The sequence below is a fragment of the Mastacembelus armatus genome, chromosome 6, assembly GCF_900324485.2.
Source record: "Mastacembelus armatus chromosome 6, fMasArm1.2, whole genome shotgun sequence".
In the NCBI taxonomy this organism is placed as follows: Eukaryota; Metazoa; Chordata; class Actinopteri; order Synbranchiformes; family Mastacembelidae; genus Mastacembelus; species Mastacembelus armatus.
In genome coordinates this window covers 1,744,449-1,766,828 of record NC_046638.1, presented here as the reverse complement: position 1 = coordinate 1,766,828, position 22,380 = coordinate 1,744,449, and the positions used below count along the sequence as shown (strand labels likewise).

Genomic DNA, 22,380 nt, shown 5'->3' with positions numbered 1-22,380 from the left:
TATTTTGCCGCTCGCTCGGCTCCGGAGTTGCTGTTTTTTTTTTTTTTTTTTTTTTTTTTTTTTTTTAGCCATGTGAGCTTGAATTAAAAAAGATGTTTGAAATCCGTTTTGTTGTTTTTAAAAACACATGTGCACACAGTCGACAGATTCGTGCAGCACGTTTCATCACAGTCAGTTCGTCTGGGTCTATAATTTAATGTTGGAGAAATCTTAACAAACTGGTAACAATAGCTGCCCATCATCTGTTACTAAGTCCAGTATTAGTGCTAATCATTTAAATGGAGCTGTGCTCTGTTTGTTACATCTGATTTCACTAGTCAATGAACTACTTTCAAATATGCAGCACAAAACTACCCGAGGCCTTTCATCAGTGTGACTACAGTCCTAACGGGAAGTTGCAGTAAGTAGCTGAGAGAAGCTGATTATCATCATCCATCAGGACGACACAGCTGCTGCTGTCTGTCCAGTCCAGACCCGACGTGTCCTCACGCACTCAGACTTACAGTCGGTCCAACCGTCGACTGAACAAGTCGACACAGGGAACACCTGAGTTTTATTTGCTTCGATCTCAAAAGAACATCAGAACCAACTGCCATACCAGATTATTTGCTGAGTCACGGTCGGCACGTCTCTCAGCTGTTTTGTCTCTCGCCACCGTTTCGTCATCATCATCATCATCATCATCATCATCACCGCTGCCCAGCTGGGGAGGACACAGCACGGCATTGTCCTCGCCTCCCGTTGTCATGACGACAGCAGCAGTCTGCCTCTCGGTGAACAGTACCACACACAGCGCGTCAAGGCCCGTTTATTCAGACAGGCACTGTCACCGAGGGGTTCTGGTCTGAACCGGTATACGGTCTTAAATGCACCAACAGGGTCAGAGTGCGTCTGTGTTCACAGGTGAGAAAGTGAACAACAACTGCTGCTGCTCCTCAAGTGGTTTCTGTACAAGTGAACACATGTTTGTGCTGGAGCCGTTTTAGCTGCGCTCATACTCGTCGTTAATGGTATGAGGAGCCAGTGTGGGCTTGTGAACTTTCACTGCATCAAGTCAAATCTGTCTTGACACCCACACACTGAACCTGAAAACCCCCTGGGCCTGGTGGCTTCAGTATTTGCTTGTTTTAGTAAAGATCGGTTTAAAATGTGTTTCCAGACGAGCTGGCTGAAATTGATGAGCAGCAGTCTGTGTTTAACATTTAGGATCTTTGCACGAGAGTCGCACAATAAGCATCTTAACATGCGTCCAACGTCTGACGTCACGGTTTAGGAAACATGCCACGGAGCATGTTAGCACTTGTCGTGTTGACTTGAATGTAGTTTAATGCAGTGTTAAGGTTTTATTGTGTAGCCTGATATGATGATGATGGCGTCACGTTTTTATTTTGTTGGGATTATTAATTCAATGAAAGATTTAATGTTTTAACGTGACATTTCCCACATTAAATGTTCAGCCTCTAATATCTGTCTTACTCTAATCCTCCTGTACTTCAGACCTATGGACCTTATCTTAAAACATCTTTAGCTTCAGTTAAGAAAATATAATTTTTTTAATTAGAAATGAACTTTGAATAATATGTTTATAACATAAATGTCCTTGTCTTATTGTGTTCACCACAGAATCACCCAGAGGAGACCACATTCTTCTCTAATCACCCGATTGGCGTTGATTTGCTCTCTGGCACTAAAGTTGCGTGTTTGAGTCTTTTGTAAACGAGGCTGGCGGCCCCAGTCGCTGCTCCAGTAATTAGACAGCCCCATTCATTCAGAAACAATGGGGCGACGGGTACACTGAGGCTCCGCTGCTGAACAAGCTGCTCACTGACCTTCTCCCAACTGCTCCCAGGACTGTTTTCTGGGATGAGACAGACGTCCTGGGAGGGCTGGGATCGCCGCCCCCGATTGGTGGAAAGGAGCCAGGCTTCCACAGTAACCAAACCGCTCCTTCAGGACTGCGTGGATTCAGATCACTTTCTGCTGCTGGGATGTCTAAACACTAAAACATGCATAAAACATTCCAAATATAAAAGGTTACGAGCATCATGAGCATCATTACAGCAGAGAGCTGACAGCTACAGTCCCAGGATCCCACCCAAACTCTGAGCCGCTTCCCTGCTTGTTTGGCCTTTTTAGCACAAATGCCACTGCATGTAGAGACCGGAACGTGGTCTTTGCTGGATTTTCAGGGTCATTTACACCAGACCAGTCAATTCAACGTGTTCTCTGGTGTGTCAGATTAAAACACATCTCTTTGTGTGGAGGTTTCAGCAGCTTCAGACGAAGTCTGGGCTGATATCTTCTCTGTTGGAAACGTGTTCTTATCCTTTCTGCTCCTAACAGACTAAAAAAAAAAAAAGAGAGAAATATCACAAGTTCTTTGTGCCATCCACCCTGACACTAACCGTCCTCTGCAGTGTGACACTGTTCTGCTGCGAACCAGCTCATCGTGCCCTCAGGTGAAGAGTCTTAATGGAGGCCGACTGTCAGGGCCTCGGTGATCTGATTCACTCTAAAGACTCCCTCCAGACTTCAGCTGCAAACTTTTCACATCCAGTCTGTTCCTGCACATAACAAACTGAAACTCTGCAGCCTGAAGTGTCGCACATCAAGGAAGGACGAGAAGAGAAACTACGTCCTGGTTCTGAAGGTCCTGGTATGTGACAGTTTCAAGGTTTATGCTCCAGCTGAGAATCTGTTATTTCCACAGCGTCTCTGCAGAAACAAACAAGTTGATACGAGCAAACAAGAAAAAAAAAGAATCACCAACTAGGACAAAAAATATGAGCCATGTTTTCTGCAGTTTTTAGGTGATTTGTGACTTTAAAGTCAGTGTCGTACAAACTGAAATGCATCAGCACTGACACCAACAAAAAGCAGATGCTTTTTCTTTTTGTGGAAAATCACCACACACGTTATAACCCGGCTTCATCAGTGGCTCTATAGTCTTCGTCAGTCCACTCACCACTGGATGGATCCACATCACGCTTGGAGTAAACATCTATTAAACCTCCTGATGTGGCGAGAACATTAACTTGTGGTTAACCCGTCTGACAGCCATCAGGGTGAAGGGTTAAAGAAAACTACGAGGAGAACTGTGATTGGAGGAAAGGATCCGAAGGCCCGCCCTCCCAGTTGCCACCATCAAAGGGCCTTTTGACCAAGACTTTGAGGCAGCATCCATAATGTATCTGCTCTGACAGTCAACAGAAGCAGATCACAGCCCGGCTGTTGTTGCTCAGAGCACATTTCTAATTGTGTGCCCCCCCCCCCCCGACAGCACTGGGTGAAATATGGTGAGAGGGTGAATTCCATCAGTTTGGGCAGCGGGGCGTCACAGCCGGTGACCTAGAAACATTGCAGCAATCCCCAACAAAGGAGAAGAACTGGGACAATAAAGCTGTTATCCCCCCCCCCCAAATGTCAGCTTCCACATTATACAGGCAGGGGGGAGAACGAGGCCGAGCCGAGCCGGGCTGGATCATTCATCCAAAGCACACAGGGCGACGGCTCCACCAGGAAGAGGCTGTGGTTCAGTTTGTAATCCGGTGACTCTAAACTGCCTGTAGGTGTGGACGTGGGTGCCACAGGGTGTGTAGCCCGTCTCTCACCCACTGTCTGCTGGGATCAGCTCCAACCCCCCCCACGACCCTCTAAAGATTAAGTGGCGTAGATGATGGTTTTTATTTGTGCAGTCTATACAGATTGTCGTGTAATTACAGATCTGTGAGCTCCATGTTTCACGTGGTGGCTCCATGGACTAACTCGTAGGAGTCTGACGATGAAGATTATTAACGTCTCAGAAAGTTTTTTGTGTCTCTTCCTGGTTGTTTTCAGTCTTTGAGGACATTTTCTTTGTAGTTGTTGTCTCTTTGTCCTGCTGCTGTCATTTTTCACCTGTTTTTGGTTGGTTCGAGTCTTTTCCTGGGGGATTTTTGAAGACCAGGGGCCCTGGACCCTTTGGGCCCCTGTTGGGCCGTGTGTTGTCATCCAAACCAGTCAGAAACCAGGAAGAGCTCTGAGACGTGAAATATTCATCCAGCACAGAACAGCCGTGCGGTTGAACCGAGCAGCGCCGGCACTCGCACACCGGGTTCTTGTCCAGGACCAGCTGATGCCGACGAGCCCTGAATATGGATGAGAGGCCGTGAAACGTAGCCGGGCATAAAATCTCACTGTGCTCCTTCACAGAAGTGAACAATGAGCATGTTTCAGGACTGGACTCTGCACATTCCACCGTCAAACTTCACTTGTGCTGCTGGTGGGCAGATTGTTTTACCTTCAGACAGAGTCGTGGTAGCTGTTCCCAGACTTTATGCTAAGCTAACGGATCCGGTTTCTAGCTCGGGCCTGATATTTATGATACGGACCACAGAGAGGTACCAGGCTTCTCATCTAGCTCAAAGAAAACACGTACGTGTCCAAATGTCCCTATTTCCCTGTCCGATAAACCACATTAAACTGTTCCATGAAGGAAAACACTAAAAATTATAAATGCAGTAATTTGGAGACTTGGAAAATAAGGCACTGCTCAGTAAACACAGTTTTCTGATGATAAAGGAACATCACAGCCATGTCAGGTCCTGTTTTGGACTGAGAACCAAATTTTCTGCTTTTTATCTTTCTTTAAGTTCAGCTGTGATGAAATGGGAATAATTGTCCATCTGTGCTGGAGCAGAGCTCCGTGAAACAGACACATGACGACAGCCGCCGCTGCAGGAGGGAAATGTTTCTGACAGCAGAACCGATCGGAAGAAAATCCTGCTGCCTCGAGGGCGGAGAGCCGAGTGTGACGACACAAACACCATCGCATCCTGCACCAAAATCACATCTTTAGGTATCTCAGCTCAGGCGGCACCTTATCCTGAACCTCTTCACTGTTGCATCAGCAACAAGAAGCTTTTCTTGTTTTTCATCTTCAGTTTGACGCAGAAACATTTTTTTTTGTTTGGGTTCTAAAAGTGAGATTAGTGTGAGGAATAGAGGGAGTGACGCCTGACAGACTGAACTCAGGGCAAAAACATCCACCGGTCTGTGTTTGCATGAAGGATGAGCAGCTGCTGAGACTGAACCCAGAGACCCAAACCCACTTGTCCTGACTGTTTTACCTGTGAAGGTCTAGGACCAATGGGAACTGGTGTGAACATGAATATTGATAAAAGAAAAATATCAGATCTTTTCTTAAAATCTCCATCCTCACCTGAAGATGTGGACAAACCAGGAACAAACCCCAGATGATTCAGTCCAGCTCTTTGTGTTTTGTCTCTTAAGTCACATCCCTCAGGGACAGAAAACAAAGGTGTTTGTCCCAGAACGATCTGACTGATGCAGTGCAGCCTGATCTGGGCCTTTAGAACCAAATTACAGGGGAAACTTCTACCAGCTGCTTTAGTGGGTGTAACATTATGGTCTTCCTCCTATGGTGCCTATTCCTGACTGTGTGATCACTTTCACTTTGTGTGTTGATTGTTAGACAGAGGCTGAGGGGGAACTGGTCTCTGTCTCCCCCTGCAGGACCACATGGTCCGTTGCAGCAGATTAAGGATCTAACCCTGCACCAGCACCTGGTCTGCTCTGGTTCACCTTTAACGCACTAAATTATCGTCACTTCTGTTGTAATCTGACCAGGTGAATTTGGGGTTAGGGTTGGAATAACTAAGGTCTCCGTGTTTAAAGGACAAAGTGGCTCCGGGGTCACAGTTAAAAACTGATTTAAAACGGATTTAAACCTTGTTTTTGTTTATACTGCTGCATTTCATTTTTCTAACATGATCTGTTCTAAGTTTAAGCCTCTTTGACCTCTGACCTCTGGCAACACACAGCCACACTTTTATTTGCATTAATGACGTCAACACCGAGCTGAAAACCTTTATTTCTTCACAGCATTTGTCTAAGATGATCTGTTCTAATTTGAAGCCTCTTTGACCTCTGACCTCTGACCACACACAGCATCAATGCTATCACTTTTATTTGCATTAATGACGTCAACACCGAGCTGAAAACCTTTATTTCTTCACAGATTAGACCAAGATGCGTCTGATCGTGGTTGGACGCACCAGTTTGGGGGAGCAGCTCCACCCGGCGTAACACTGACAGGTGAAGTTTTCATCCCAGGCCTCCAGGTCGGCGGAGGAGGGAAGACCGACCGCCACGTACTTCCTGTCGGCCCGCAGGATGGTGAAGTGGGCGGGGTTCAGGTGTAGGTAGTGGGCGGAGTTAAAGTCCTTCCTGACGCAGCGGCCTTTCCCCTGGCACAGGACCTCGCTGCAGAGCATGGCGGCCGCCGTCACGTTGGCGATGTACGGGTTCAAGGTGGACTTCAGGTACTGGGACAGAGACTGGCAGGCATTCTGCGGAGAGAGGCGGGGCTTACAGGTGAGACCCAGGTATGATGGGATGAAAAGTAAAGGTCAGTTATGAGTGAAGTTAAGTTTGAAAGGAGGGAAGATTTTAGTGTCTCATTTTAATGCTCAGCTGTAAAGATCAAATCACAAAACAGGACCAGAAATTTAAATAATTATAATCGTCAATATTGTTTCCTATTAAATAAACAAAACTAAAGCCACCATATGTCTTAGCTGGACGGTAACAGGCCTGCACCGCTAACACCTAATAATAAAGGTAACCACAGCTCCTCCACACATCTGTCAGCAGAGATAAACTCCTGTGTCACTGCTGTTAGCTCACCCTAAAAGAGGAAGTTTCGGTGTTTTCAGTTTTCAGTGTTTTAACGTCTTCACAGGTTTTATCTCTGTGTTTCAGCTCAGACAGGAACTGACAGTAGCCACTTTTCTAACCTGAATATTGATGTTTACTCTGGATATTACAAGAGAATTAAACACTGGGAACAGGCCAGTTCAGCCAGTAAGTCACTGGTTACCTCACTGGTGTAGTCTTTGTATCCTCCCCACATTACGACCCCAGAAGCTCCCAGAGCTGCAGACTCTCCTACGGTGCTCACCAGGTCCGCCTGGACGAGGACAAAACACACACAGGAGACTGAACTAACAACCAGTAATCAGTTCAGTTCTACAATTAGAGACGTGTCTTGAAAAAGACAAATGAATTGATCATGTAATGTAGAATGAGAGGAGGTTATATAACAAGTCATGTCATATTTACATGTATGACATGGAATCAGCTCCACTGTTCTTCTGTATCAGTGAAAACTCTCATTCTTTCATCGATTACAGCTTGTTCCTTTTCATTACGTGAAAACAGACGTGATCATTAGACGTGTTTGAAGATACAAAAGCACAATCATGGTCCTACAGACGATAATCAACCTGCGGGTTCGTTTTTTTATTCTCAAATATTTTATTGTGTCCCAGATTGGCCAAAAAATAACTTCAGGAAACCTCAGACCTCTGGATTATCGCCCACATCAGAGATCCTCTCAGGCCCAATCCCAGAGCCCCCACTCACTGACTTTGAGGGACGTTCCCACTAAATCCATGAAGATGTAACAGAATAGTATGGAGCCCTCACTGCCTGTCACAGTTCAGGCCTGAGGGGGGACACTGGTCTGGACCTCGGCACATTCAAACTGCTCTGGTGTCGTGTTCATACGTTACTTTGGTTTGATTTTCAGACAACAGAGCTCCTGAGGGCAGAGCTGAAACTACAAGCCTGAAAATGGAGGAACCTTCACACGGTCCCTGCTGCCAACTGCATCACCAAAGTTAAGGTTAGTACACGACTCACCTGGGTCTGGAAATACTTGCTTTGTTCTCGGTACCGTGGCATGGAGTAGACGTAGACTGGCACGGTGTACGGACGTTTTGGCAGGGCCGCCACCCTCAGTGCTTCCAGGACACGGTTCCTGACAAAAAGCGTGGCACGGGGGGAGTTCTTCAGATTGAGGTGGAGGTAGACGGAGGGGAACAGAGCGGTGCTTTTCTCCCACAGCCACAGCATCTGATTGTTCTGCTTCTGGGTCTTCTTAGGGCACTTCCCTGTGTAGACAGGCGTGTCCCAGTCATAGTTGAAGCAGTCGGGAAACAGGTAGAAGCCCCATCGCTGCCTCGGACGCTCACTGGTGCCGAGGCTGATGGTCTTCTCCATGAAGCTCCGGCTGGCACGCTGGAACTGACTCTTCGCCAGTTTGGAAATCGCTTTTGATGATAAAAACGGGGCGATTTCCAGGGCTTGAGCCTTGGACAGGTTCTGATAAATACGTTTCGATCCCCAGTTCTGGTCCCACACGGGGCGCCAAGACTCCCAGTCGATGACAGCTAGCCCAGGAGTGGAGTCCTCGGGGATGTAGTAATCAATCTGTCTTTGCGCCTTGGCCAGGTGCTCGGGCAGGTTGCCATTTTGGGGGATTCCACCTCTTAAGTACTTGTGTTTGACGGTGTCGATTTTAGGGTATAGGCCGAGACGGTCCTCGTAGAAGATGGTGAGGAACTGACCAGGCACAGCTTTGGGGGTGGTCACTGCCTTGAAGGCCGCGGTATCCAGGGGGACGTGGAGCCTCTGACATACTTCTGAGGGGATGTTCCATATGGCCACGAAGGGGTGGCCGTGGATCAGCGGAGACTCAGTAGGTGGCAGGGCGAGGGCGGTGATGATAGAGCCCATGACACAGAGCGTGATGCAGGACAGGAAGGATGAGACCATCATGGTGGGTCTGGACAAATAAATAACCAAATCAGCGGACGTCTGCACACAGGACAGAAACTTGTCAAACTGTCCGCACAACAAAAAGCCTCGACCACCATGTGAGAAAACACATGGACAGAAGGTAGAACCCCAAAGGTGAACATCAGAACCCTCTAACAGCTGGTCTACACAGGACCAGAGTTTGTTTTTGGAGAAGAAACTCTGAAAACAAATTGCCCAGATGTTCACACGTTGATCCCACCTTGTGTAAATTTATCCAATAACCTCCCTGACATTCCCAGATAAATGAGATCTGAAGTAATAATAAGAATATTTCTGCAGTATCTTCATATTTGTATAACAGCATCAGTTCCTACCTGCTGCTGGCGTCTGTGACCTGTGACAGACTGTTTGCTGTTTGCTCTGCATCTCAGTTTTTTGCAGCTTCATGTGTCGGAGGAAACAGTTTCCTCAGTCTCATCGATCGTTATCTCATGAAGAAAAACTCAATTATGATCAGCTCTTCAAGTTAAATTGCACTTTTCTCACTCTGCATGTAATAGAAAGAAAGACATGGACAAATGTTAGAGATAAAGCAGCATTTTGCTTGTTATTCTGTGTATGTTTGGTTTTTATAAGCAGATTCATTTGCTGCTAAAAGTAAACGAGGAAAAGTAAAGTAAACAATAAAAACCGACAGTAAAAATAAAAAAGCAGATTAAATAATCTGTAGTTTCAGGTTAGTGGAAGCTGCGTTTCACTTTGAAATACTTCTTTGCTTAGTTAAACATGTTCTGCTTCTTTTTGCTGTGTTCATATTGTGGGAAGTAAATTAATTTGCATTTTCTTACCACAGAACACTGACTTTCCTTTTTGCATGTTGTAACTTTAGTTTGTGTAACTGGCTTTCAGGTTTTTCTTTCATTAATTTTTGCTCTTGTCTTTTCAAATTGTTTAATAATTGAATAAATTTCTATGTTAAATATGTTGGTCCTGTGAATAGTTGATATATCCAGTGTGTTCTTTCTTTAGTGTGGTTTAGTTTATTTGGCCAGTAGCGACGCCCAGTCGGCCCATCTCTTCCCAGTAACACCTGATATCTCTCTCCACTGTTTTGTATAAATCATAAAATGATGCGTGTTTTTCAAGCCAAAGTGCCAAAGATCAGATGGTTCCAGCCTCTAAATGTGAGAATTTCTCAGATTTCTCTTTTAAAAAAATCACTTTTAATTTGTCCAAGTGTGTCACATATTCAATGATTCAATTGAAATGAAATGATTGTTTATTTATGATTGATGGTGGATGATCTGTGCAGTTTTCAGAGTTTAGGAGCTAATTTTGTGTGAGTGACTGTAGCAGAGCAGATCTGCAGTCGCCATTTAGTTCCCATCAGATAAGTTGGTCTCAGCTCTGTGTGATATTTTTCATGAGTCACTGTTCTGTGCACACAGAGACTCTTAAGTCTTCCTGTCCTGTTCTTCCTCTTTCCAGTCCTCAGACCTTGGACAGAATCGGCCGCTACATTACTTGAGTTTCCAGCTGTGGACCTGAGAAGACTGCAGTGACGTACAGGTCTGTCTGAGGGCGATTCTGCTGACCCTCACTCTCATGTTTTAACATGGCTTCAGTTCCACTGCACACACACACACATATAACACAAGAGAACAGATGTGCTGAAGAAAGATCTTTACTTGCAGTGCATTTACATTCAGGTAACATACTTCATGTGTTGCATAGTCCTCATTGCATATTTTGTTTACAATAAAACAGGTTCTGCGTCATGATGAGACCAGGAACTCCCCTGAAAGCTGGTTTGAGATGAAAGTACGGGCTCAGTGTTAGAGAGCGTTTTCCACAAACTGTGGTAGACCAGTGTTTCTGGACTCAGATCTGTCCAGGTTTAAAAAGACTGTCTTGAGTCCCTCTCCCACATCAAATAATGAGTCTCACAGACCTCGAACGTGTCATATTTCTGCAGGAGATGAGAGAACGCCTCAGCGTTTCAGCTTTGGTTTAAACAAGAAGGAGATGAAGAACTGTAGAACCACGGAGAACCCCTGCGTCATGTGTTCAGATACACTATGTGCCGTATTTTCCATCCTGTTCAGTGTTTGGTCATAGCTACAGTACCGAACATCGGCTGGTCGTCAGCCACTAAACCCAATCTCTTATTTTGTTTCCGTCCAGAGAAAAACTTAATAGCATCAACGTCTGTGTATATTTAATCGCTGCAACACGGAGCTGATCCTCTGTACTTTATCAGCCCCAACACAAATGAAAGAAAAGCTAGAGATGCATAATATTTTGATAGAAACATGTACAGGCTACATCCTAACAGGCTCAAATATGTGGCCTCTCCTGATAATTAGTATTTTATGGGTAAAATATAAGCAACAGTACAATAAAACACAACTTTTCTCTACTTTCAAGTGAAGTAACAGCTTATTATTAAGAAACGCATCATGTTTCACACCATCAGAAATGAGCTATGAACAATTGTTTAAGGAGATTTTCAAAAATACCACAAACCAAGTGGATTATACTCCTGCATGTGGCTGTGTGGCAGTGTAGCACCATTCGGTTTCCATTACAACACTCAGCTTGTTGTCCCTGCACAAAACAAACTAGATCGTTCTGCTCTGAGCCACGTTTTGCTGTGACTCTACTCAACTCTGAAGGTTTTTAAAGTAAAAAAACATGACCCCTGACCCTCAGCTCTGCAGTGTCAGACTTTCTCTTTGCTGCAGGTGACTCAGGGTCAAACATTTACTTGTTAACATTAAAAGAAAGAAAGCAGCTGTTGGCTGAGCAGGCAGTGCAGATCGATGTCCAGCCGTCAGTGATCGATCTGTTTGATGCGTCATGTAACGTGCCACCACAACCCACAGTGGTTATTTTACAACCAGCAGCTGTCGGAGGAAAGTCTCTCTTCCACGCAGCAGCTCCCATGATCAGGCTAAATCAAAGTGAATGGGGGAAAAAAACATTTGGTTTCCATACATCACATCACAAACTGAGTCTCTTTGGGTTTTCAGCCTGGTTGGTCTGTCGGGTGGTCAGTTCCCTGATGTGGACCATAACATCTCAAAAGCTGTCAGGACTTTCAAAGTCCCTGAATGACTCTGTGACATTCTTCTGGGTCACCATTAATCAGACTTATGAGTGAAACGGCTCAGGACCCATTGGACTGGTTGCCATGAAAGCTGGTCCACATATCCAAGCCCTCTTTGGGATTAACTGTAAAAACTTTGACGGACCTCTGACCTTTTCATCGGCTCAGAATTCCAACTAACTAACAACAGAATTTAGCTTCGGCTTTTTCCATTTTGTTCTAATTAGCAAATGTTAGCATAGATGGTGAGCATGCTAATATAAACCCTAACCCTCTGCTAGCATCTGAGTTAGCATTGTCACTGTTAGCATGTTAGCATACCAAGGGCTGGTTTAGTTTGGACTCTTTAGTCTTGTTGGACTGTGGGCCGCAGTAAATGATCAGTTTGAACACCTTCATTGGACTCTGGGAACTGAAGATAATTTGCTGTAGTTTTACATTTCAGTTAAACAGGAAACTAAATTTGCCGTTTAGTTTTTGACCTTCATTTTCCTTTGTCATAACAATCAGATATATCAGCTGGAGACGTTAACAGGAAAACACCAGATTTGTATGAACCACTGACCAAACCGCACCATGGGCAGTGGTTCAACAATCTGGGGCCAGACTATCAACACTGATAGTAAAATAATCGGTGTCTGCAGTTTGCTGGTGTGTAACAGCAACATCATGGGTTCAAGTAGGTCTCTGTCTAAGCTCAGACACATGACTCTTGTGCATTGCAAAGTAACATCTGTGCACAGCTGGGTTGTCAGACAGCGTCATACCACCGTCTTTACTAATGATAAGGTCAACAGGAGCATCAACAACATCATGTGGAGGCTGCAGCCCGTTAGTGGAGCCACACTCTTCCCTTCCTCCCACCGTTCACCCTGCTCATCCTCCCACTCCGTCCTCTTCCTCTCCTGCTCCTCCTCTTCCTCTTCCCTCCACGACACGTCGTCCTCCTTCACTTTGTTGATGCTGTCACAGCTGCTGCCCTCGTGGCCTTCGTAGCAGTGACAGCGGAACCTCTCAGTCAGCAGCTGCAGCTCGTGCTGCGAGTGCCACCCGGTGACGGCGAAGTCTCCGTCGCCAGAAGGCCGGATGTGGTAGGTGTCGGAACTCAGGTGCAGGTAATGGCGGACGCGGGGGTCCCGGCGGATGCAGCGGCCATTTCCTTGGCACAGGAAGTCGCTGCACACCTCCGCGGCTCGAGTCACGTTGATGATGTACTGACCCAGGCGGTGGCTGAGGAAGGACTTCACCTTGGTGCAGTTGTGCTGTGGAGACCAAACACAAACAGTCATGATGTGATGGACCTCGGTGGTTCGTGTGATACAGAGTGTGGTCTAACAAAAAATGAGGACTCAGTTTATTGATACAAATATTATTTTGCCAAATGACAAAAGCACAAGGGCAGCACGGTGGGTTAGTGGATAACACTGTTGCTTCACAGTAAGAAGGTTCCTGGTTTGAAACCCATCAGGGGCCTTTCTGTGTGGAGTCTGCATGTTCTCCCTGTGCTTGTGTGGGTTTTCTCCAGGTACTCTGGTTTCCTCCCACAGTCCAAAAACATGTATGTCAGGTTGATTGGTGACTCTAAATTGCCCATAGGAGTGAGTGTGAGTGTGTGAGGTTGTTGGTCTCTATGTGGCCCTGTGATGGACTGGTGACCTGTCCAGGGTGGACCCCTGCCTTTCACCCAGAGAGAGCTGGGATAGGCTCCAGCTGATCCCTGGGACTCTGGTTAAGGAGTAAGCGGGTATAGAAAATGGATGGACGGACAAACATGATTATCTGTGTGTTTGTGTCGCCAGATGAATGTAAGTCAAATATTCACTTTCCTTTTAGCTCTTCAGAAAGTTCTCAGTTGAACAGCCGACCTGTTTATTTCCCTCAGACCTTTATGATTCTCAGTCTAGATCACTGGGTGATTGTGTTTTTGCAGCCCCTGCTCCAAGTCTCATTGCCGTCTGATCTTCTTCCAGTAATTTACCTACATTAACTAAAAACTTCTCGTCTGTTCAACTGTATTTTAATCTAACCTTTTTTTTACTTTGGCTAGTTTTCATTGTGTAAAACGCTTTGGCTCAACTTGGAGTTCTACCTAAAGTGCTGATTTGATTGGACTGGACTATATTGGATTGGACTGTCCACTCCCTGCTCAGCAGCAAACTGCAGACACACGTCCAGTCATTTAAAGATGACGAAAGTGGAACATTTAGCAGCTACAGAGTCTGATATTTTTCTCAGCAGTTGGAGAATATTGACCTTAGACTCATTGCTGTTGTGGACGTAGGCAGCTCTTCATAAACAGCTGAGCATCATGTGACGTTGTCTCAGAGCTGGGTCTCTCAACTTGTTGCCAAAGTGGCAGCAATTTAACTGAAACCCCAGTGAGTGACATTAACAGACCCATTATCAAAGACGAGGGTTGACATCGAGCTTGGCGCCTGACTGAGATGCCAAATGGAATTGCAAATTTTTAGAAAGGCAGCTGCTCAAATGCTCTTTAGATGTGCTGGCTCCCTGCAAACAGGATCCCAGCAGGCGGTAAAAACACATGCATTATACTTTTCAAAATGTTGACCACATGTTGTCAACTTTCTTTTGTCTGACTGTTTACAGCACTGGTCTGTCTGGAGTCCACAACAACTTTTTCAACTGATTCAAGTTGAGTTTTGCAGGAAGTGAAAGAGGGTGAATTGTTTTCTGCCTGATTAGAGCCCAAAGACACGGACCCTGGATGAGGTCAGGTTCAGGTCGCCCCAGATGACGAACCCCGCAGCTCCCAGGGCAGCGCTCTCCCCGATGGTGTGGACCAGGTCTTTCTGCAGGCAACACACATGCAACACACATTAAATATCAAACACAAATCTGACACATTACAACACCCCCCCTCAGTGAAGATTCAAAGCGTCTGCAGATAAAACTACTTATATATGACATAATATGACATGACCACAAGATGGTGCTGCTGATTCTGCTGATATTGTCTTTTTACTACCTGAGTGACTGAAACGTCAACACAGACATTTTAAAGCTGATTGAAGACAAAGTGAGGCTGTTTTGGAAAAATGTTCCCCTGGTAAACGGGTGGGAGGTTCTACTGATGGAGTTTAGGTTGTACAATGTAAACTGCAGGGGTGGAAGAAGTACTCAGGTGCTTTACTTCAGTAAAGGTAGAACTGCTGGCTAGCTTCTGAAAGCACAACATGAAAATACTCAAGTAAAGTACAGATACTTCAAAATTGGACTTAACTACAGTACTGAAGTATTTTTATTTAGATACTTTGCACTACTGGTATTTGGTGACTGAGCTGTGGATCTCCAGTAGATGGCAGTAATGAATAAATTCAAACAGCCAGTGTCAGGAAGGAAAGTACATTTTATGTGAGGTATTTGTGTTTTTAGCTTTTACACCATGCTCAGGTTTAAATCTACTATATATAATATTGGGAAGAGTTTGGGCGTTCTGCTTTATTAATTAATAAATGTCATTTCCTATTTTAAAAGACAGAACAAACAGTAAAGACATAAAGGATGTTGTTGTTGTTGCAGCAGCATGGACCACTATGTTTAAATTTCATTAAAACACTTACTGTAACAGATAATACAGATAAAAAGCTTCTGTCTGGCATTAATTTGCAGTGTTGACGATGTTTTTTATACTTCATGTACATAAAAAACATCCATGTTATAATCCAGGTTAATAGAAGAGTTATTGTTTGTTTTAATTAACTGATAAAAATAAATAAATAAATCCTTAGTCTCTAAAGTCATAATTTTAGTTTAGTTAACATCATTTATTAGCAGATTCATCCATCTGTTGTCATGGAGCACTAGCTTCAGCTAAAGCATCTCCACCTAAAAAACAACCACGCTGCTTCGTTCTTACTGTTGTGAGGAAGGACAGGGCCTCGTCTCGGTATCCCAGCCTCAGGTACACGTAGGTGGGGAGGTCATACTCCTTCGAGGTGAGCGAGGCGACACGGAGCGACTCTCGGATCCTGTGCTGGGAGAAGTGACGGTTGCTGATGCTGTTGGTGTGACTTTTCCTGATGGCCACGGAGGGAAAGAGCGCTGTGCTGCTGTTCCACAGCCACAGCAGCTCGTCGTTCCTCAGCCTCTCCAGCAGGGGGCAGAAGCCTGTGTAGTTCTGCTCATGCAGGTTGTAGTTGTGGCAGTCGGGGTAGAGGTAGAAACCCCAGAGGCCATTGGGGCGAAGACGCGTCCCCAGCTGGATAGTCCTCTGCATGAATGCTCGGGCACTTTTCTCAAACCGCCGTCGTGCCAGCTCCTCCACCTGCACCGCTGTCACGTTCATGTACGCCTTGGTGGTCAACTCCCTCGACTTTTGCCGGTAGATGTCCTTCTTGTGCCAGTTACGGCTCCACTGAGGCCGCCAGAACTCCCAGTCGATGACTGCCAGGCCACGGAAGTCCTCTGCAGGGATGAAGTGGTTGATGTCCTTGGAGGCCTTGAGCAGGTGCAGGTCCAGGCTGCAGTTCTGGGGCAGGCCACCATGCACCTCAGCACCCTGCGGGGTGTAATAGGGGTAGTAGCCCAGCCGGTTGGCGTAGAAGATGGTGACATTCTGGCCTGTCCAATCAGCACGTGGGCTCCCATGGATGTGGAAGAGACGGTCCAGGTTGGTAGTGATGTTGTACTTGATGGTGCACATGTCCAGCGGGGCATTCCAGGCGGCGATGAAGGGCTTCCGGCTGATCAGAGGCAACTTGGCAGGTTTCTGACTGAAGGCGGCGTGGAAGAGCAGCAGCAGCCAGGAGCAGGTGAGGGCAACAGGTACGATGTGCTGGGAGGAGGATGCTCCGCCCACTAACACCACAGGCATGCTGGGGTTCAGGAGGAGCAGCTATCTATCATCCTAAGACAGAGATGGAGACGTAAGACAAAAACAATAGAACTACTGAAGAGTTTTCCAACTTTTTTAGCTCCAGACGTGTTTCAGTTGCTCAGTAATGCCCCAGAACAGCATTTCCATTAACATATGGAACATTTCAGTCATATTTCTGAAGACTTGGTAACAGACAGACTAATATCAGTAATGACGATATATCAGGACGTAGGTCAGAAACCTCAGATAACACCTGCCCCAACTCAGGCGAAGGTGATCAAACTCAGTCCACAAGAAGGTCTTCATGGTTGTTTGGAATGGGAGTGAACCCAAAGAGGAGGGGTTCCTGCTATAGCGCCCCTAGCTGCAGCGCTCAGACTGCAGTTTGCAAGAACTGCATTAGCATGTTTCAGGTGACACGGTCAAGAACGACGCGTGAAATCAATCAAGCATTTCGTTTTTTTCCAAACATTTTGATTTCATGAGCTGACCATTATCGTCCTCAGAGGTATAAATTATTCTTGGCTCATTTCTTCAGCACCCAGGGGTCAGAGGTCAGAGGGAGGAAGTCAGTTGACACCCAGGGACTGGAACGAGGACCAGTTGTACAGACCCCTGCTTTCCTGTCTGCATCAAGTCCTTCTCTGACCAGAGCCGAAGCCTCAGGCCACAATAACAGGCTGCCCTGCCAAACGACTCTGAAGTTCACTGTTTGCTGCGTCTCATATTCAGCTGCTTGAAACAGCAAAGATCCAATCAGAGCACAATCAGATGTCTGAATTCTGTGCTTAAGGAATAAAACTAACATATAACTCACCTAAAACATAAATCTTCATGGAGTCACAGCTTGTTAGCATGCATTACCATTAATCTGCAGGTCAGTTTCATGCTAATAAGTGGGAGCCCACACCTGTGTACAATGACAGGCCATGGAAGTTGGTGGTGGGTAGTTGTGCATGACAGCAGCATGTAAACACAGTCTTCAGCTGTAGGATTTATGAGATGCACTAAAAGCGTTTAGATTTTTTTCATTATGTGATGAAGCTGCTACAATGAGAACTGATCATCTCTCATGTGAGCTGCAGTAAATATATAGCTGGCTCTCAGTTTGAGCTGAAATCTCTTCCATATGAAGCCTGGCAGAGAAAAGAGCTGAATGTTTCTGATTATTTAAACTCTTTTTCATCTCTGACTCACATCATTTACTGTTTCAGATCATTTGAAAAAGCATTTGGAAGATCTGGAAAAGTTCAACTTCACAGTGCCTGCAGTCTGCACAGCTTAAAGACACTGGTACCGTAGTTTTGCTCCTTGCGGCTTTAATGCAGTGTTTTAAGGTTGTCATCTGCATTTTGCTTGCCAGTGTCTTCCAAAACGAACCACGTGACCTTCATAGAGACAGTTCATCTAAGCACGTTCTGATCTCCCTGATTGAGTCACTGCACGACTCAGTTGCTGAGCATGTGCTGCCTCCAAGTTGTCAGCACCAGACACATTTCAGCTACTTGTCAGTTGTCTCTGAGTTTTAAATGCATGTTTTTGTAAATTGTTCTGTTGCGGTTCTTCATGTCATGTATGATTTGAAGCACAAGCCATCAGCTGGTCCAGTGTAGATATTATTGATTATAGATGAAAGCTCATCTGTTCCACATGAGAGGGATGCGGGTGGACAGATGCATTTCACTGGTGTCACAGTTTGAGCTTCTGATCATTCTCTCTATTGATCAATTAATAGTTTACTCACAAAAAACTGATTGCACACAGAAATGTCCTGTTATCTTCATCAGACTACAAGGCCATTGTCCCGTTCATTGCACTGCTGATTCGTTTTGTGTTTAACTGACTCTAAAAGCAGGAAATCACTCATCAGGAAAACATGCAGTAGGTTTTTAAAGTGCTTGAACAAACAGTAAATTCCATCATGGGAGGATTTAAAAGGAGCTGCAATCTGTCAATGGCCTGATCAAAGGAGCCTGTTTGGTTTTCATAGGGCCAGAAATGCTGCTGTGGGATGCAGCCGAACTGGACCGAGCCTCGATGTGCTCCAGTCGGTGGATCTTATCACGACAGAACGGGCTCAGGTTAAACAGACTGGAGTTCATGCTTAAAGTTTGGCTTTGTGTCGAAGTGAACTATTTATCCAGAGGAGCTCGGAGCCACGGGCTGGTCTGGCATTGATTTGGGAGAAGAGTTTGTTAATGTCTGTGGTTCTTGCGGACTGGCTCCACTCATTCAACAAATACTAGAAAGAGAGACAGCATCTAATTTTCAGCGTCTCTGCTGGAGAAAGCTGGGGGGGAATTTGAGCCGCTGCTGAAGCCAAGTCTGAAGTTTAGTGTCTTCAGCCGCTCAGCAGCGTCTCTGAACAAGACAGGAATGCTGGCAACTCCGCACGGCCGATAAGACATCAGTTCATGAACTCTGTTCACTGGGGGTTGGAGGAAAGCCAGGTTCTATCTTTGGTGCTTGGCTAAGAGCTCTGCTGTACGACCTCAGCAGCCTCAGAGAGGCCTATTTCACACCAGTCGCTCCTTTAACGTAAGTGAGTTTCGTGCCTAAAGAAGCATTTTTGAACTGAGGAATAAATGAAGCTGACAGTTTGATGGGGACATTTCTAAGAGGATGGAAAGATGGGAACACTGAGCACATTCAGAGATGCCAGGAGAGGGAGAAGCATGTCCTGGGTTTGATGTTTCAGAATCAAGCTGAACCCCTCATGGAGATCCAAGTCCAGAAGCCAAAATAACAGATTCTCAGATACACCATCTGTCACCTAAATATGTTCCAACGCCAAGTGGACCTCACCAAGTCACAGTTCCACTCTCTCAGGCTGATTCTGACTGTGTGAACACAATAAATACCAGGAAAGCTGCAGATATTTCACACTTGCGGCTAAAAAATGAACAGACTGATATTTGCAAATCATCAGAAGGTACCTGCAGGTTCCTGCAAGAAATGAGATGGAAAAGTTGCCTGGAAAGAGGGAAGCCAACCTGAAAACCCACAGCAGTGTTGACACTTGCCACATGTTGTAAAGTATTGAATGTATTTATTTTATCAGTCATGCAGAGAATTGGAGACTGGAAACTATTTAAATAAACACGTTCTAAATTGGTCATTTGGAAAATGAGCCATGTAAATCCTGAAGCGGGCCCTGTAGTTTATGCCCCTCATCTCTTCGAACGCTCAGTAACATGACTGTGCATGAGGACTCTGCCTGAATCACACACGAAGCTGGTGGAGCCACGTTAACCAGAGCAAAGAGAAGTGTTGAAACAAATATTCCTGGTGACTGAATGTGGTCGTGATTCATGGTCCTCACACGACAGCCTGAAAACAAAAGTTGGAGAACAGGAACCACCAAAGCTGAAATCTTTCCAGTGAGCGGAGCCAGAGCGAGTCGTAGCGCCTGGTGAGAAAGCAGCCTGCCGGCACGAAAACGATTGGCGAGCTTGGGTTTGGGGTGGATTTGTCAGATGGAGAAAACAGATGGATGACCTCAGAGGAAGAGAAGACAAAACAAATGTGGATGAAAATAATGAAAGAGAGAGCGGATGACTGTTTTCATCCAGGAGCACCTCTTCACTACATGTGGATCTGTGTTTATTCCAACGTATCTCCTCATTTTCATCACGATCATTCGTCAATGCCTCCTGTTGGTTTGTTTGGAGAAAGATGTTTATGTGGTTCAAGCCTGAAGTGACCCCACTTTACCCGAGTACAGTATATTTACTCATACTTCACGTATTTCTATTCTCTGCTACTTTCTACTTCTGCTCCACTATTAAACGTAGTATTATGCCTCATTTAACTGGCAGGTATAGTTATTAGTTTTAACATACACAATGTATTATTTAAAATGTGCACCATTATGGATGAAAGGTCATGCATCGCCAGGTTGTGTGGGTAATTATTGATCAGAAGTTGTGCATCCTGATGAGATTGATCACGTAGAAACAGAAAAGCCCCTGAATCCAAGTAAATGCATTTTTTGTTGCACACGACGTGTTTTTATGTTTACTTTTTGATTTGGGTGCAGGAGTTTTACTGATGCAGCTGCAGAGACTAAACATCACTTTTCATCATATCAGCCCAATGTGCATCTTAAGTTCTTCAGGTTATCATCATTCAAAGGAAACACCTGAAGGCAGAACATCCTTCACATTATCTCCATTTCACTACAGAGCAACGTGCACGGTCCTGTGCCTGTGATGAACTTTAACCCTCTCACTGACATTCCTCGAAGACCTTCATCTTCCTGTTTACTGTAAGTCACTATGAGCCAGGTGATGTACTGGAGGACCGAAACTACCTAAACAGGACCTTTAGCATCTCCGTCACAGCTGATGTGCAGCTTCTGAGCAGAGAGTTGTTGCCTGTTGGGCAAAAACACCCAGAGACTTCAAGTAAAAACTTTCTGTGCAAGCCTATTGTTAAGGGTGAGCCAACATTCCTGGAGTGAGGGTGCCCCCTCCTCCTCTCCCTTCCTGCATCAACCAAAACAGACGCTCAGGCCATGCTGTGACACCCAGGGTTGCCGCCTCCATCAGGGTTTAAAAATACACTTTATTTTCCTCTTTGTGCAGCAAAACAAAAGCTGCAGAAAAGCCGGACAACGATGAATCAAGTTACAGACTTGGTAGTTTTGTTTAACAGCTCACCTGTAGATGCTGCACGCTGGTCAATAATTAGCAGTCCGAGGTGAAGTGGTGGAGGTCTCTTCTTCGGGGTCACCGCAGGGGTCATGGTGGCCCTCAGCACCGTACATCCAACAAGGCTGCATTCATTCTGCTGTCAGTCTGAAACACAAGCCTGCCATGCACGCTTATATACAGCCCGGAGAGCAGAGAGGGGAGGAGAAAGCGTCACCACCACAACACAGCGATTAGAGAGCAGAGATGGAGGGAGGGGGCGAGAGACATAGACACACAGTAAAGAGGGAGCGAGGGAGAGTTTAAATCCATGTGAGTTTGCTGAGCTCCTCTGAGGTCTGATCCTCTGTGGAAGAAGAAAAGTCTCAAGTCATCCACTTCAATCAGCACCAGACAGGAAGACAGACGGAGACACGACAAACACTCTGAGTCCAGGACCAGCACTTAGTTTATTCCTATCCATATTCGTTCAAGTGCAATTTTCAGGAATCTGTACCTGCGATTCATTAAGTCTCATTGCATCAAACTGTGTGTAGAAACAAAGTCAGAGCAGATACAATTGCATGTAAACTCAGTGACCAGATGAGTGCAGAGGGGAAGAATTAGAACATCATGTAAAACAGTTATATATTCAACTGTAACTAAGTAAGGCTGGCATCAGTCACAGTTAAACACATTTACTTCCAGTTCAGCCTCCTTCCACTCAGTTGTGTCTTTTTGGCTTAAGTCCTGCTCAAACACTGAACCAGCTGGGCCTTTCTTTTGTGGAGCATCATGGGTCTTTTGTCTGAAAGGGCATTTTTCTGACTTTGCTGTGGAAAGGCATGACTGAACGCGTTCAGATCAGATGAGTGTGCTACTTTGAGATAATAATGTGCCGTATATCCACTTAACCTGGACAATAGGTCATGGCCTCTTGACTCTGCTCCTAAATCACTGTCACGCCTGAAGAGACCCTGGGTGGACTGGTTGTTAGACGGACTGGAGAGTGTTTTTTTTTTTTATGTAGCAGAACTACTGATCGGTCTGTGGAGCTAATGGTGGAGGCAGCATGACCTGCATCCTTTGCAGCCTCCTCATGGTAAACTTTGAGGACTGGTATCTCTGTGGAGCAAAGTTTGTGCATGTGGTTCCCTGTTTTCTTTTGTTTCTCGTGCATGTGGGTGAAAACATAT

At 45.5% G+C, this 22,380-nt stretch overlaps 2 protein-coding genes across 2 annotated transcripts; both read right to left on the bottom strand.

Annotated features, from left to right (window-relative positions):
- Positions 1–5,951: 5,951 nt before the first annotated feature.
- On the bottom strand, positions 5,952–9,115 carry spam1 (sperm adhesion molecule 1). Its single transcript, XM_026312323.1, has 4 exons — positions 8,979–9,115; positions 7,705–8,629; positions 6,881–6,970; positions 5,952–6,350 (listed from the first exon to the last, which is right to left on the bottom strand). The coding sequence occupies exons 2-4, from the start codon at positions 8,620–8,622 to the stop codon at positions 6,021–6,023; spliced, it is 1,338 nt and encodes a 445-aa protein (XP_026168108.1). The 5' UTR covers positions 8,623–8,629; positions 8,979–9,115; the 3' UTR covers positions 5,952–6,020.
- Positions 9,116–10,316: 1,201 nt separating this feature from the next.
- Positions 10,317–21,346, bottom strand: hyal4 (hyaluronidase 4). The gene is made up of 4 exons (XM_026312322.2): positions 21,215–21,346; positions 15,594–16,583; positions 14,437–14,526; positions 10,317–12,975 (listed from the first exon to the last, which is right to left on the bottom strand). The coding sequence occupies exons 2-4, from the start codon at positions 16,548–16,550 to the stop codon at positions 12,475–12,477; spliced, it is 1,548 nt and encodes a 515-aa protein (XP_026168107.1). The 5' UTR covers positions 16,551–16,583; positions 21,215–21,346; the 3' UTR covers positions 10,317–12,474.
- Between the last annotated feature and the right edge of the window lie 1,034 nt (positions 21,347–22,380).

Bases quoted from the DNA above. Each gene is read 5' to 3' on its own strand.
- spam1 (XM_026312323.1), bottom strand. From the start codon at position 8,622: ATGATGGTCTCATCCTTCCTGTCCTGCATCACGCTCTGTGTCATGGGC. The intron at 6,971-7,704 runs GTGAGTCGTGTA...GTCCTCGTCCAG, and splicing joins GCAAGTATTTCCAGACCCAG to GCGGACCTGGTGAGCACCGT. The intron at 6,351-6,880 runs GTAACCAGTGAC...CTCTCTCCGCAG, and splicing joins ACAAAGACTACACCAGTGAG to AATGCCTGCCAGTCTCTGTC.
- hyal4 (XM_026312322.2), bottom strand. From the start codon at position 16,550: ATGCCTGTGGTGTTAGTGGGCGGAGCATCCTCCTCCCAGCACATCGTA. The intron at 14,527-15,593 runs GTAAGAACGAAG...TGTTGCCTGCAG, and splicing joins CCCTGTCCTTCCTCACAACA to AAAGACCTGGTCCACACCAT. The intron at 12,976-14,436 runs GTCCGTGTCTTT...TGGTCTCCACAG, and splicing joins TGAACCTGACCTCATCCAGG to CACAACTGCACCAAGGTGAA.